This window comes from Oenanthe melanoleuca, chromosome 1A (genome assembly GCF_029582105.1).
Source record: "Oenanthe melanoleuca isolate GR-GAL-2019-014 chromosome 1A, OMel1.0, whole genome shotgun sequence".
Taxonomy (NCBI): domain Eukaryota; kingdom Metazoa; phylum Chordata; class Aves; order Passeriformes; family Muscicapidae; genus Oenanthe; species Oenanthe melanoleuca.
Window position 1 is genome coordinate 49,241,707 of NC_079334.1, and position 15,680 is coordinate 49,257,386.

General features: G+C 37.2%; 1 protein-coding gene across 2 annotated transcripts in view; it reads right to left on the minus strand.

Moving 5' to 3' along the window:
* Positions 1 to 421: 421 nt before the first annotated feature.
* The window catches only part of ATP6AP1 (ATPase H+ transporting accessory protein 1), a 48,837-nt gene continuing 33,578 nt past the window's right edge, over positions 422 to 15,680 (minus strand). For both annotated transcript variants that reach the window (XM_056516375.1, XM_056516376.1), the window contains exons 8-11: positions 13,317 to 13,558; positions 12,684 to 12,737; positions 5,789 to 6,026; positions 422 to 1,121 (exon numbers count right to left, since the gene is read on the minus strand). In XM_056516375.1, coding sequence (XP_056372350.1) covers positions 912 to 1,121; positions 5,789 to 6,026; positions 12,684 to 12,737; positions 13,317 to 13,558 — 744 coding nt within the window. In that variant the 3' untranslated portion in view covers positions 422 to 911. The remainder of the gene's footprint in view (positions 1,122 to 5,788; positions 6,027 to 12,683; positions 12,738 to 13,316; positions 13,559 to 15,680) is intronic.

A 15,680-nucleotide genomic window follows, 5' to 3' on the forward strand; every position in this document is an offset into this window, starting at 1 on the left:
TGCTTCTAATAATTTTATATAACATTATTTTTCCTTTTTTTTTTTTAAAATGAAATTCATAACTTTTCCACACATACCTGGAAAATGGAGGAGGCTAAGAAAACTACCTCATTGCTGTTAAGATGCTGCTGCACCAGCACATTGAATCATAACAGGTTCTGAACATGAAAATTTGCATTCATTTCCATGACAGCAAATCTAATTTTCTGATCAGCTTGGACAAGGACCTCTCTGCCACTGACTGACCTCCCATCAGTTGTCCATGGCTAAAACAAACACAAGCCAGCACTAAATTACTCGACATAATTCTCACAAGTGTAAGATAATATTAGATGGAAGCTAAACCTTAATCTACCCATTCTCCTTTGTGATACCACATCTGAACAAAGTGATGTATTTTGAAAAGACTTCTCAGGACCACTTATTTAGTAATTTATACTTTATTAGTTCTGTATATTTCTGGACGTTTTACTCAAGAGAAAAAATTTCAAAACACAGTTAAAATTTCTTAAGACGCAGCATCATCATGACACTAAAGAGCCTTTAGAGAGAAAAACAGTATTTTCAACATATAGTTTCTCAGCAAATATTGTATCCTTCCCAATTATCTATGTTTTGGTATGTTTTCTTTGCCAATAAAAGTTTTTAATTGTCTTCCTAAGAGCCAGAGAGCTTAATAACCTCTACAGTCTCACTTCAGAACCTTAACACAAAAAGCTGTTAACAAATGATCATAATAACAGATTGAATTATTATTGTTGCCAAGAATAAGGATCATTTTTATATATAGCTTAATTATCTGGTTTTCCTATGATATATTTTTAAGTTAAACATATTATGACATAAAAAGTTTATAAAAATCATAAACATCAGACTAGGAAAAGCCACAGTGGCATGAAGTCAATCCCTGGCTATTCTGTCTGAGGAACTGATAGAGCTGGACCTTTGGGATCATCAAATCTGCTGTTTGTTGTGAGCTGCATGATCATATGGATTCCATAGGTCAGGATCCACAGTAAAATTATAGATGTCACCAAGCCCATCCAAATTCCAGAAGTGAAGAAACCTGTACAGTCACTTGCATAGGAAAACTGGTTGTTTACAATGCTGAAGCCTTGAATCTGAAAATGAGGAAAGGTAGATAGATGAGTGCAATTAAGCATAGTCCTTACTTTCAGGATATATGTGGTAATTACAAAAAGCCACACCTTTAAACTACCAGTCATACTCTGCCCATTAAAAAACAAGTGAGAACAAAATCCTCTGCAAAACAAGTTTCCAGATCTCCTTTAGAACCAGGAAATTAAAAATGTAGAATCCATTTCTTAAGTAAGCGTTAGGTCCCCCCAATTCAGAAATGTATATTATTTTTAGAAGTGAAGTCCCAGAGGGGACATGTGACCAGTATGCTCCATTCTCTGTATTCTGATCAGTATTCTGTATCACATAATCAGTGTCTAAGCATTCATGGATCATCAGCTCTATGACCACACAACCAGGAAACTCAAAGCACTCAAAAACATGAGAATTAAGGCTCCTCAGATCATGAGATTTGTTGAAATAGTCTGAGAGTTTTAGCTAATAGCTCCTTGACAAATAAAATTTCTAGAACCTACCTCAAAATGCATCAAATAAAGATGACCTTTGTTGGCTGAGTTTTAGTGAAAGTTCAAGGAGAAACAAGTTGTGAAATCTTTTTCCCTCCCTCCTTAGACACCAAAGACTCAAAACAGAAGGACAGGCTTGCTTTATTGAGGTATGGGATTTGTGTTGTCTATTAACTTATAGAACTCATATAAACTTTTCCACCATTTAGAAAAGTTTGTAATAGCTCTGATTTGACTGGATTTGCAATGTCTGCCACTGAACATCCTCCAAACATAATCTTTTCCTCAGAAAAACCAACAAATTTGGATATATATATTCTCTGTCTAGATCCCAATTATACAAAAATATCAACAAACAATGCCTTTGAGACCACTAACTTTCTAGAAATTTTGTTCAAACCAATCAAAGGAATAGAAAATTATGAATAAAGGGAAGACAATCCCCCCTCTACAAAAAGGCATATAATGGCATAAGTACTTTAGAAGGAAGGGAACAAAACTGGGGGAAGAGGAAGGAAAGAATAAATCTGATCTCATTTTGATTAATTCTTAAATAATTTTATAAAGAAAAATGAAGACTGGGATTCTTATGTATTTACAGAATCTTTGAAATGGGTGTGTAAGGAAAGCATCAAATATCATTAATCCACTGGTAAAGAAACAACTTGATAAAAAACAATATTTTCAATAAAATATCAAATAAAATTAAAAAATGATTCTTTTATTTAAAAGAATCTCACCCAAGCAAGAAAGCAGATGATCATGGATTCCTACTTTTATGTGTTCCCACACCATGATTATTCTATGATTTAAAATAAAATAAATGGAAAACTTGAGTTTATTTGTGGCAATAAAAGAGTTTGTACTTCCTAGGGAAGGTTTTGGTACAAACTGAACAAATCTGCTGTGCAACAAATACATCAGTAAACATTCTGGGTTTGTATTCAGTCATGGCTCAGGTCTCTAAAGTTTATGTTTATGTAATATGTGTGCTATGAACAATGTCTGTACCTTCCAGAATGGTGGGTAATAAAACTAATATTATGTGAGGAACTAAAGACTCCTTAGGTAATGTGGAGGTAAAGACAATTTTAGCAATTCAACCTTTTAGAATAATCTTTCCAAGTCAAATCATGGTAGCTAACTTTCAAAGATTGCTTTCACCAAAGGTACTCAGACTTCTGATTAAAGCAGGATTAGTGAAAATAAGCTGCAGGGCTGGACAACTATTTGCACAGTTTTAGAGAATACATGATTGCAAAAGCCTTTGCTTGTTAAGCCACTGCTTTGACAACAAGTGAGAATGTGAATAGGAGTTGTGAGATGTAGCCTGAAAGAGTTATTGACAATAAAAACAGACAGAAGGTGATGGTTTATGTCATTTCTGTTCCAAAAAATGGATTGAAATTCCCAAAACAATACACATTTCTTACCACATTTACAAGGACTCTCTGAAGTACTTAACAGGTATATACAGTTTAGAAGGGCATTGCCACTCCTGCTTTAGAGCCAGAAATACTGAAATTAATGATTTCAATTCAACAGCATTATGTTTATTGAACCATCTAGGTGAAAGACTCCACTGTCAATTCCTAAAATGCTATGTCTACTTTTAGGAAGGAGGTGAAGAATATGCCAGGGTATTTAATTGTTTTTTTGAAGTTTTATCATTTCTGTGGGGGTGTTAGATACCAGGCAGAAAATGAGAATCTGAGCAGCATATATAGAAAAGTTAAAAAAACTTATGTGTGGTTCCCTAATATTTATGAATGCAAAAGTCTTTTGTATACAGGCCTCTGTCCAGTGGAAGTTTTAATTTTGGTGTTTGGACCAGTCATTCATCTTGATTATACAAGTCTGTATTTACTGTTAATTTTTGAATATTTTTGAATGCAGATTTCTCATCATATGGCCTTTGACAAAAACTTAAAAGTAAAATATGCTGGGTTTATAGCTCTTAAGTGCACACCAAACTTCTAATTTTAGAACTTTGAGATATTTTAGCTACAAAGAATCAAAATATTCTTGCTTTTGAAGTTTTCTGGCAGTTTTTCATAGGTTTCAAAGTACTTCTGAACCATACATGCCACAGAAAAGCAGTGCTTTTGGTGGCAGCCTCCTCTTTAACTTCATTGACAAATATGAGATCCTCAAAAGGTATGGTGGTAGAACAACCATTCCTGTAGCAGCAACAAGCACCTGGAGCAGTTTTGGTGCTCTGTGGAGGTGTGTGACATCCTAGGCTGTGAGCATGCCTAGCCAGCATCCCACAGATCATCTTTTAGATGGTGGTGAGTGAGGCAGCTCCAGAACTGAATGAAGGGAAAGGCTACCCCTGTTCAGCCTTGCCTAGGAATAAGCTGTGCAAGGCTTCCCTGTGCAGCTGCCACTGCTCCTCTGTTACTGTGATTCAGCTTCCAGGACCCAGCCTTGCAAAGTGCTATTGTGCCAGTTTGACTGGCATTGGATCCTGGTTTCTAATTCATTGTGTAACACTGACATGAAAATCATGTTCCTCACTTCAGCAACAAGATTTTGTGCTGGCTGCAACTACTGAGCACATCCCACATGCTTTTTTCACCATGAAAGAGAGTTTGAGGGTTTCTAAAACTTATGCAATAACAAAGACTGATACTGAGATCACCTTTCAGTATGTGTCAGTGGAAGATACCTGGAAAAGTATGATCTAGGTCAGACAGAACTTGGAAATGAGCCTAGAATGGTGACCTTCTGTTTTCTCACACAACAGAAAAATATCAGACTGGGAGTTTTCAGGTTGTGTTCCGTGTTTAGGACTTGATCAGATAAAAACCCCTTTCTCAGGAGGAACTGGAGATTCTGTTATCTGAAGAGTGGAAGTAGCTGCTGTTCACATCAATAAAGAAGGTGGGAAACCATTATTTCTAATGCTGGTTAAGACCACAATGAAAGGATGCCTACTAAGGTTGGAGCAAGGCCTATTTAAGCTTTAAGAAAGCAATAATATCAGTGCATACAGAAACTGAAAGAAAACATAGGTGGTAAGTATACACTTTGTACTTTTATAGGTCATGTCCTTTCATATCTTAGTGATGTGAAAGCCTGACTCCAAAGACTTACTAGGAAAAGTACAGTTGCATGAACTATTGAATGAAGGTATTTTCACACCTTTAGATAAAAATAACATCATAAGGAACTTCACAACATTGGTATGTATTGCAACATTGCTTCTCAAAAAATGGTGAGACTGGAATTTGTGGAAAATGAATCTAAGCACCAGTGCTCCTTCTGTGAGATTTCCATTGCTTAAGGAAAGTGTCAAGTCCGGAGTCAGATTACTGAGATTTGGTTTGTTATCAAAATTATAAATACAATTCTATCAGCATTTGTATCCAGTTATCATGAGATTAGCTCATGTTTGACAAATAGAGTACAGTTTGGAATTATTCCTATTATTTACATGATCTCTTTCATCAAAGAGATCCCTTAGTGCAACATTGTTTTAAGATATAAATGTTGTCATGCTAAAGTCAAGAACAAAGCTTAAAGTAGTAAAGGTGTAATCATCTACACCTCACATATGTACTCTGAACTACTACTAAATATGCAGAAAAGCTATGTATCATTCAAAAAAAGCAATCTGCTTTCCTTCTGGGTCATGCAGGAACTAGTACCATTCCTGACTGAAGTCCATGGCAAACTTTCCATTAAATCTAATTGCTCTGGGCTTTGTTTCTATCTGAGGAGTACAGACAGTCCATGTGATTGAAAACAGCAGCCACACTAAGCTGTACTTTCCTAGGTAAACAATGCACCAAGAAATCAAATAAAAACAAGATAAGCAGCATAAAGCCACCCACCTAAGAGGCCCCTGTTTCCAAGAGCAGCCCAGTTCATTAAACAGGCATGAGGACTTAGTCATTCTTTGCCTGATTAAGTGCATTTGGTTTAATTAGGTTTTCTTTCTGTGGACAACTTCATAGTTTTGTTTTTCAAAGCTTTGCTTTCATGTTTTCCTTGTTCAGCAACTGGCATCTTTTTTACCCCTCTACTGAATAGCTCACCTTGGGGAACAGCTTTTCTTTTACATTTTCCCTCAGGCTGGAATGAAAGTAAGGGCATTACGAATGTGTGTTGTTCACCACCTACAACAGCAAGTAATAGTTCTTGGAGTTATCTCTGAAATGGCAAGGCATACTCACTTGCAACTCGGAAATGAAAATATCCCAATTTTGTGCCTCATTGTTGGATGAAACCAGCCTTGCAGGATAGTGATTGCTTGTTCCCACCAGCTGACAGTGAAATGAATACTCTGCAGGGGCAGAGATGCCAGAAACATTAAATTTAGCAAACTTGTCTCCATCTTGTACAATCTCAACTGAATCTAAAGTGAACCATTTTCTAGCCGAGACTTCATAGAACTTGCTGGTCATTAAAAACCTAGGAACACAACAGAGGACAAAAAGAAAAAGTCAAAAGGTTAGAAGCAAAAATTAATATACATTTGATAAAGTACCAGTAGTAGATAAAGTTTCATTATTGCTGGCTGCAAACATCACAGCTGATGATGACATGGCCTCCCAAGATTGCTCACAAGTGAAGAGGTTCTGTGAATGTGTTCACTGCTTAGAGTTTCACCTCACAAGCACAGCTTTGTACAACTGTGGCAGGCAAGAAGTAAATGCAATTCCATTCTTCAAGGGCATCAGCCAGTGCTGTATTTCATCAGTTACCAACAGTTTAATATCAGTGGAGGAGAAGCTGAAAAAGTAAGTCAGACTGCAGTAGCTCTGAATAAACATTTTATGGGATTTTATGAAAATTGCTTTTATGATAGGTACAGGTATGATAGACATTCTAATTTATCACTGCAATTCTTTTTTGGCTCAAATACCTAAATGGCAATTTCCTTTGCAAAGGTCTGAATTTGGCAGAGAAGACAGAGCTTTCTCTCACTAGTGGGTCAGGAAGGATTGTCAGCTCTAGTTTCACAATTTGAAGTAGGCTAGACACTAAAAAAGTATTTTCTTATTTTGAAAGCATCTGTGTATATGTGGTATTGCAGCAGTTTATATTAATGAAATTTATGTTACTCCTAATGCAATCTGAACAGCTCCCAACAGAAATAATTGAGAACATCCAGACATGCAGAAGTATATTCTGATCCTTTACAGATCAGGACTGTATAAAAATCTAGATAAATCTAAATAAAAAATCTTTACCATTTTTTATACAGTTACTTTTAGGCATTCAAGCTATTTCATAAGGAAATTATAAACCTTTCTCCCTGGTATACATTGTTTAATAACAACATTATTTAATAACTTTAACCCTACTTGGTCTATGCATGTGTATCTCTACATAGTTTGCTGATGATTTCTTTTGATTATTGGTAACCACAAAAGAGAAATCTATTTAGCAATATATAAGAATTGCTACAAAATGAAATATTCTAATTTTTCTATCCACAATGGGTAACACTGTATGTTGACTTTAAAATCTGAAGTAATAACTTCAATGAATTATGATTGGTTTGAAAGAAAAGTATAGTCATTCTTAAATGAGGCACAATATAGACTATTTTATGTTCTGTAGGGTATATGTATACAGAGAGAATATTCTCTCTGTAGAATATTGCTTGTTTGTTCAAATTAGTTACTTTCAATATCATATCATACACACAGCATAGAATCTAACCATGCTTTAAAAAAATTATTAACAATTGGTGGCTTTTGATTCATATAAGTTCAGAAACCTCAGGAGTTTCAAAATGCTCAGAAGAAATTCCAGGACACAGTGTCATTCAAGTGAGAAAAGGATGTTTTGTCTTATGGCATCCCTCATGTTTTAAGCCTGAGCAGTTCTATCCATAAAACATTGAGCTGCAAGCATTATTGAAAAAGAGAAAAAAAAAAAATCCATCCAGTCCACATTTACAAATATATGTATTCTATTATTCTAATATTCTATTCTTATGCAGTTACAAAATTAAAACCTTGATATTATTGCTATGAGAAAGGAACCTTTTCCTGATGTACAGTACAATCAGAACAGAATTTCCATGGTGTCCCAGTAGCAATGCTTTAGGCACAAGCTGAAAGCCAGTTATAAACACAGAGAAGCTTACTTAAATGCTTACAACTACCACAGAGGCTGGGTGTGGTCTGTACTTTTGCTCATAAGATGAGAAAAGTGGTAAAGAAGGAAATTCCTTTAAAAGCTGACCACATGAACAAAATACATTAAACTGACCATATGAAGAAAGTTTTACAAGGCCATGTATGTGAGTACAGTCTAAAATTACTTAGAAGGGAATGCTGTCTCTTCACATTACACCAAATACTAAAATGTTGTGTTACTTGCAGACTTCTGAGAATTAACATTCTAATTGGTTAACTAGTTGAGCACAGTTAACTTAGTAATAAAGGCTATCCTTGGCATTTTTCCAAACAGCTAACAGTGAATAGCCTCCAACAAGCACACACTTAACTGATAATGGATGTAACTAGAGTTCATTAAAATACAAGAAAAAAAGGCATTTGAACAGCAAAAATCTATAGAATTACTTCATTTAGTTTAACATTTTCTCAAATGAGTAGATAGCAAATAGCACATTATAACAAATTAATGATACATAGCAGAGAGAGAACAAAGGTTTTATCTGCAGAACTGAAAGTACCTTGGCTTCTTAAGGAAATGTTTTGTTCATGTTAAACATTAGAGATAATCATGTACATTAGAGACATTATGTACTTTATGTATGGGAGCACAAAAAATTCCTGGTCCTGGGCCAGGCTCCCTTTGTGCCAGATAATTGTATGAACTCTGAATGCCACCACCACTGTTAGTGTCCCATGTGCTAATCATTACAAGCAGAGGTATTTCTGAAGCAGAAGATAGCTACAATTACTGTTTCAAATATTCAAAGAAGAGCACAACTGTTAAGCAAAAGACTTTGAAACATGGGGTTTTTTGGGTCAACCCTATTCTGTTCTATACATTGAGCAACAACAGTAGCCAAGTATGTATCAATGTAAGTTTGGAATACTAATGCTCTGCACTTCCATTCACTTTGACACTTTTTCCCAGAGAAAATGACAAACAAATGCTGGAACAGCTGGATCAGTTTATGAGAGAGCTGAGATGATGCTTCTTCCAGCAGAGGACTCCTCCCACTGCTCCCACTCCTGCTGCAGCAGTGGCTGACTTTCCTAACACCATCACAACACCCCACAGCCACTCCCTTCCAGCTCATCTCCCGCTGCAAGTGCAGGAGGATGAGTGAGGCTGTAGCTCCTGCTGGAGAGAGGGAGGTGACAGCTGTGTTGCACAGGATAAGCACAGTCACAGCTGACAGGGGGAGGTGGATGTGACCTGCACAGCTGCTCTGTACGTGGGCTTACACTGGTGTGGATGAGGGAGCCAGGCCCTGGATCCTGCTCATGCTGCTGAAGTTAGAACCTCTTTTATTGATGAATAAACTGAGCTAGTTTAACATGATCCTCTCTGGAGTCACTCTGAGTCTTCAAGATTTGCTATCCTACACTTTATAAATAAAGGCCTTTACAGAGGCAAAAAGTGCAGTCGTGTCTCTCCTTCCACCTCTTTGCCCTGCTTGTGTCCTGTTTGTTAAGGCAGACCATGATCTTACCAAGATGTAATCTTGAAAAAGAAATCCAATCAAAACTAACCAGAAGGGGAAAACAGAGGTTCTAACGTATCTCTGTGGATTTTAGAAGCTCTTGACAAGAGACATGCTGAGATACACAAGGTGAATAAAGTGTTGGCAAATCATGAAAAAAGTTAATGGCTTCTTCTGGTTCTGTTCTGTGTATCTCTTTATTTGCCTTATATAGCATGCAATACTGTGTTATGGTAGCTAACAGAGGGCTAAAATGACACCATTGTCCCATCAAGTCACAGAATCCAACAGAAAACTACAAATAATCAGGTGAGCCTTTAGAACTATTGTTAATTTATAAAGGTTCTGAGGTGTTACGGATTGACACCAGCCAGAAGCCAAGCACACATTTAGCTGTTTCCTCACTCCCCATGTTCAACAGGAAAAGGGGGAGAATAGAAAGAGCATAATGAGGAAACTCATGGGTCAAGATAAAGTTTAACAAATTAAGGGAAGAGAGGAAAAAAGCAGTACAGAAGCAGTCAGTCTCTATCTCCCACACACAAGGTTCAAGAAACTGTTACCCTGGAAGCTACTCCCTACATTCTTCCTCTATTCCATTTTATATTTCTAAGCACCTGTGTCATAAATAAAAATCAATCAATTTAGACATATTTGTATTTATTTGCCCAGAAGGTCTATTAAAAACTTAGATCACACATGGCCCAATGGAATAAATCGAATTATCCTGCAAAACACAGCCAGCCTATGCTACTCTTACATGCTTGGCATGAAAACATCCATGACCTTACCTGAGCTCTCTTTTCAAGACCTCACCTATTGTGGAGTCTGTGAGTTTCTTATTCCAGCTTCAAGAGCTGTTTATGCATTTTGGTATTTAGCTATAGTGTGTTCAAGTAGAACCACAGGTCAAGAAAGACTTTGTGAATATTTCTGCCTCTACTACAACAGTCTCAAAACGATATAAAAAGTTTTCCTGAAAAAGAAAGAAAACATGAACCATTCACCTTTTGTACTGGCATTTTCATTTAAATTACAGTTTGTCTGCAGAGTTGCTTAAAATTTCTTCTCTCCAGATGCAACCCAGATTCATGACTGCAATCAATTTTTCATCCAATAATTAATTGAAATTACAAGTTTTAAACAAACAAATTACTAAACATAAATCTAAATAATCCTCACTAAATCCATGCGTGCACGAACATCACATTTGATCTTCTGCCAGCTACAGAAAACAAAATTCAAAATAAATGTTTCAATTGCCACAGGATTTTGTTTCTATAGTACTGTCTCAATGTTTGCAATTTGCCATTGTACAGTTAAGAGAAGCCTGTTGACTGCTCAAGAAAACAACACCTTTAAGGTCTAGCTATTAACCAGTTCTGAAGCACAGTGCCATGCTCCATAGGATGCTTTGTGATTTGTACTATTTTCTCAGACCTGTAATTTTACTAGAAAGGATGATATTATGCTGAGGATAGCCATATTCAGGGCAAATGTAGGAAACAACCACATTCATTCATACAGGAAGAGGTTACAGCTAAGACTTGTGCTAGGATGTGCAAAGATGAAGAATGAGAATCACAGCAGTGTTTTGGAGGGCCTGTCTCTATCAGAGTGGGATAGGAGCACTAACGAGCAGACAGAAGAGCAACAAGGCAGCAGCACCAGAGAAAATGATATTTTGAGACTTGTAGTAAAAGGAAAAATACAGCTTGGGTAGAATCTTGGTTTGAGATCCAAGGAAAATATCTTCTTAATTCCCCATGATGTTTAGGGAAATACACGTCTCTTTGATAATTTACATTACTGAAGCCAAGGCATGCTTGATACCATCACCAAGGACAAGTCCCAGGGATCCCACAGCTAACTTCAATACTCAAAAAAATAAAAATACTATACTAACAGCAATCCTATCTGTAAAGTATGCTCTCTTACAAAGTTTTAGCTGGTTGAGGGAGAAGGGGGATGCTAAATAACAAAGTCTGTCTGTTTTTTTGCCACCTGTCATGATCTCTGATATTGACTATGAGTGTCTTCATGCACTCTGAATACCACTCTAAACACATCACTGACTCTCAAGATAAGTTCTTCTGGGATCCTTTTAACTAAACACAGTATGTTTTTCTGTCTCAGTGTAAATAATGGCATTTATTCACTTGAGCATTTATCTGGAGAGGCTTGATTGATATTCCAGAGCCAATGGTATGAGGATCAGCAATGCCAAGCCCTGCACTTGGGTTGTAACAGCCCCAGGCAGCACCACAGGCTGGGGCAGAGTGGAAAAGGACCTGGGGGTGCTGGTCAACAGCATCTGAACATGACCGTGCCTGTGCCCAGGTGGCCAAGAGGGCAATGGCATCCTGGCCTGGATCAGCAGTAGTGTGGCCAGCAGGACCAGGGCAGTGTTTGTCCCCCTGTGCTCAGCACTGGTGAGGCTGCACCTCGAATCCAGAGCTCAGTTCTGGGCCCCTCACCACAAGAAAGACATTGAGGTACCAGAGCATGTCCAGGGAAGGGAAACAAAACTGTGGAAGGGGCTGGAGCACAGGTCCTGTGGCACAAGGCTGAGGGAGCTGAGGTGTTCAGCCTGGAGGGGAGGAAGCTCAGGGGGACCTTATCAGTCTCTACACAACAGGAGGTTGTGGTGAGGTGGGGCTTAGTTTCCTCTCCTTAATAAGAACACATAGAGCAAGAGGAAATGGCCTCAAATTGCACCACAGAGGTTTAGGTTGGATATTAGGAAAAGTTTATTTAGTTAAAGGGTTGCCAGGCCTTGGAACTTCTTCCAAGGTAAGTGGCCTGAGTCTCCATCCTTGAAGATATTTGGAAAATGTTGCACTTAGGACATGGTTTAGTGGTGGACTTGGCAGCACTGGGTTAAAGATTGGATTCAATGACCAAAGAGATATTTTCCAGTGTAAACAATTCTATAATTCTCCCTTTGATTTTTCTTCCCAGGTCTTCCAATCCCCTATCTTTTCTTATTTCTTGTCACAGTAGGAGAAATGTGGTCTTGTCACCCCCCATGGACAGTAGAGACTTTAAAACTTTTTGGACCTCTCATTAACCACAAGTTAGCACTAATAGAGTGCATTGGCAATCCACACTAGGACTCAATACAGCCCTGGCCATGCAGGTAGACTTCAACTCCTTAAAGTTTTTATAAATCACAGTTAGATTTACCTGAGAGGACTGTGGAAGCTGCATATACCAGCACCTTACAGTATGGATGTTTGCATACAATATTTTTTCAGAACTTTACTTGAGCATATGAATATATTTTCTGCATAAAGACTATACTATTGTTTTCCTGCATAATGACTCCTCTGAAGAAAAAGCAAATAATAAATTTAAAAATATTTTCATTTAACTTCTCCCCTATTTTTTACTCCTAATTTACTAGCAGGTATTGTAAACCACAAAAGATCTATTTAAAATAAATCAAAAGTTACCTTATCTCTAGGCTGTTGATTCCATTCACTGGTTTTGTGTATTTTAGTGACAGTCTAAGAATAAGAAACAGATTTTTAATGTTAGACTAGTCAGCTTTAATTAGATCATTGTGACATTTCAATTTGAGGGATACATTGTAAATCACTAGGCAATTACAAAAGTCATATAGCAAAGGTTCAGTACATAGAAAAATATGACTAAATATTTCTAGAGTTTTATTTACCCAAGAGCAGGTGCTTCAAAGTAAAGGAAAACAGATCATGTTTCATTAATGTACTTCTAGCTGAGTTACTACATCCTAACTGGCAATACTCCCCTTCAAGGGAATGAAATTAAGATCTCATTAATGCCAGTGGAGATTTTTGTGATTGTGAGATCAGGTGCAGGGGAAACCTGTTTGGAGCAAATAGAAACAAACAAGAAAGTAGGGAACATAGAAAGAAAAAATTATGACAATAAGAGGCCTCAAATGAACATTTTTTGTGGTCTTAACTTTTTTCCTCTAATAATATATTTTTTAAAAATTTTGGATGCTTTAGAAGAAGAAGATTAAAACCGATTTTACACTGTAGCATTTCTGATGGTTTTCAGAATTACAAGTATTATGGTATGAAATCTCTTATGCTACTCACGTTGTGTTGCTGTCTGAGCACTCAGAGGCAGAAACATCCACATTCTCTGCTAAAAATGTTGCATTTGTCAAATCTATTAAAACCGAACTGTTGGCTTTGAGGCTGAAATTACTAGCATAAAAAAGGATGCATGAAACATTTCCAGTGGTCACATTCAGAGGAGGATATGATAAACTGTCTTCTTCCTCAGCAGCCATTAATTGTCGTCTTAATTCTGACATCACATCAGTTCTTCTAGAAATCTGCAATAACAACACATTAACAATTCATCCCTTTGTAAGTCATTTCAGTTGAAAACAGACTTTCACCATTCTGTACCATGAGCACCTGTTCTTAAATCCTCAACCAACCTCAATATTTGTTACTGCCTGTATTTAACTGGTGGTGTGGAGGCTAATGAGGCAATAATAACCTAAGTTCCCATGGCCAGGTGTCCACATGTAAAAATAAGAACCACTGATACTATGCAAATGTATGTAAAACAATGTTGGTAGTGTTGCCTTAAGACAATAGTATTCATTTGTGCTAACAAGTAGAAGATTTTTTTTTCTTCCAGACGAATATACTGAAAGAGATTAGCTCTTTTTTTTCTGCAAGATAATCAAAAGAAAATTTCAACTTCCTAGTTCAGTGACATTCTCCCCTTAAGCAACAGTAACAGTTTTTGCAGACTGTATTTTAATAAGCATGAGAGCAGTCTACTTAGCTACAGCAAGCATATTTTTACACTCTTCTGATGGCTTCTGAAAAAGAAGACCTTTGCACATTTGGCTGATGTGGTGAACTCCTAGAAGTGACACATCTGCTTTTAGGATATTTCCAGGAATTCCATTTAATAGGTAATGCTTTTAAAAAATGTGCCCAGGGCATCCTTGGTAAAGCAGCCCCACAGATACCAACAGTTGAAGCAACCTTACCTTATCACACAAGAAATTTATTCTGTTCTTACCTCACTCCTCACTCTTTACTCCATTCATATCTGGGATATTCCACCTATTTTTGAGTCCCATGTCAGCTTTACAACTTTGTATGCTACAAGTGGCCTCTACTCTCCTATAACTCTAGGGTACAAGAAATGAAAGGCATTCCAAAGGCTACAAGGGTTACCAGAACTGTAATTATGTGGAACTATTGCCTAGAACTACTTTTCATGGGTTTAAAGACAGTCAAGGACCATTTTCCAGTCTGAAATGGAGACTATAATATTGCTTCATAACCTGTCTGTGGAGAGGAGCCTCAGAAGATTTTGTCACCTTAACAGCTGCTCTGCAAATGCTATTGGCCATCTGTTATTTACAGTTTGTCTTTGTAGATACCTCATTCTATCAATTAAGCAGAATGGGCTCCACTAAAACCCTTTGACTAAATGCTCCAGTGAAGAATGCAATCTTCCCCTCCCATACATGCATACTTTATGAATTTCTTTTTAATTCAGAGTAGTGCCTTTTCAAAGACATCAGAACAACCATTATTTTAAATTAATACCATTTTCTTTAAAAGAAGAGGGTACAACAAAAGAAAATATTCAATTTTTGATATAAAACTTTAAATCTTTCCTTAGGCTTTCCTGAAATGTAATCATTTTATTTCAAACTGAGAGGAAAAGCTGAAGTCTAAATTATATCCTGTCTAACTATTGACTTCACTATGTGGGCCCCAGGTATCATCTAAAGAGGGCTTTAAAAACCACCTGCTACCAGCTGAAAACAAAGCCACACTGGATACTGTGATTGGGATAACTTGGGGGATTAGGTTGAAGTACCTTAAAATAAAAAGAAAGCTATTAAAATATAATCATAAGACTACAGCTTTATTTCTATTGCTCTCTGAGCAGTACTTTGCCATGAGGCTCTTGCATACAGATTCCCTTGTCTCTTTCAGAAAGCATATGAACAAGAAGAGTGCAAACCTGGAAAGAAGAGCTTTTAGAGACAAAGGAATCCATTAATTGATAGGAATAGGCAGACCCATCAGGTCAATGCATGGCTCCAAGTTTGGTACAGAAGCAAAATTTTGTGTTTGCTGACTATGGGATATTCTACTCAACATGAGGTGCACTGACACCTGGCAGGAGGCACCTGTGTCAGAGGGGAAGAAGAGCTCCAGCCCAGGAGCTAGTGGGGCTTGATGCAAAATCTTTAAACTAACTTGGAAGGGGGAAAGGAACAAAACCAGGCTGTCCAGTGATGAGCAATGAGGTGGTGTGTCAAAACTTGCGTAAATGAGCATTAACAGCACCCCTCAATCTGCTTCCAGCTCAGCATATTCTGTGATTCTGTGAATTAAGCACGCTTGAAATCAGAGAGAGATTTTTAAAAACTTAGTCTTCAGGCTGGAAGGAAGAGCTCTGAAACAGCCCAGCCT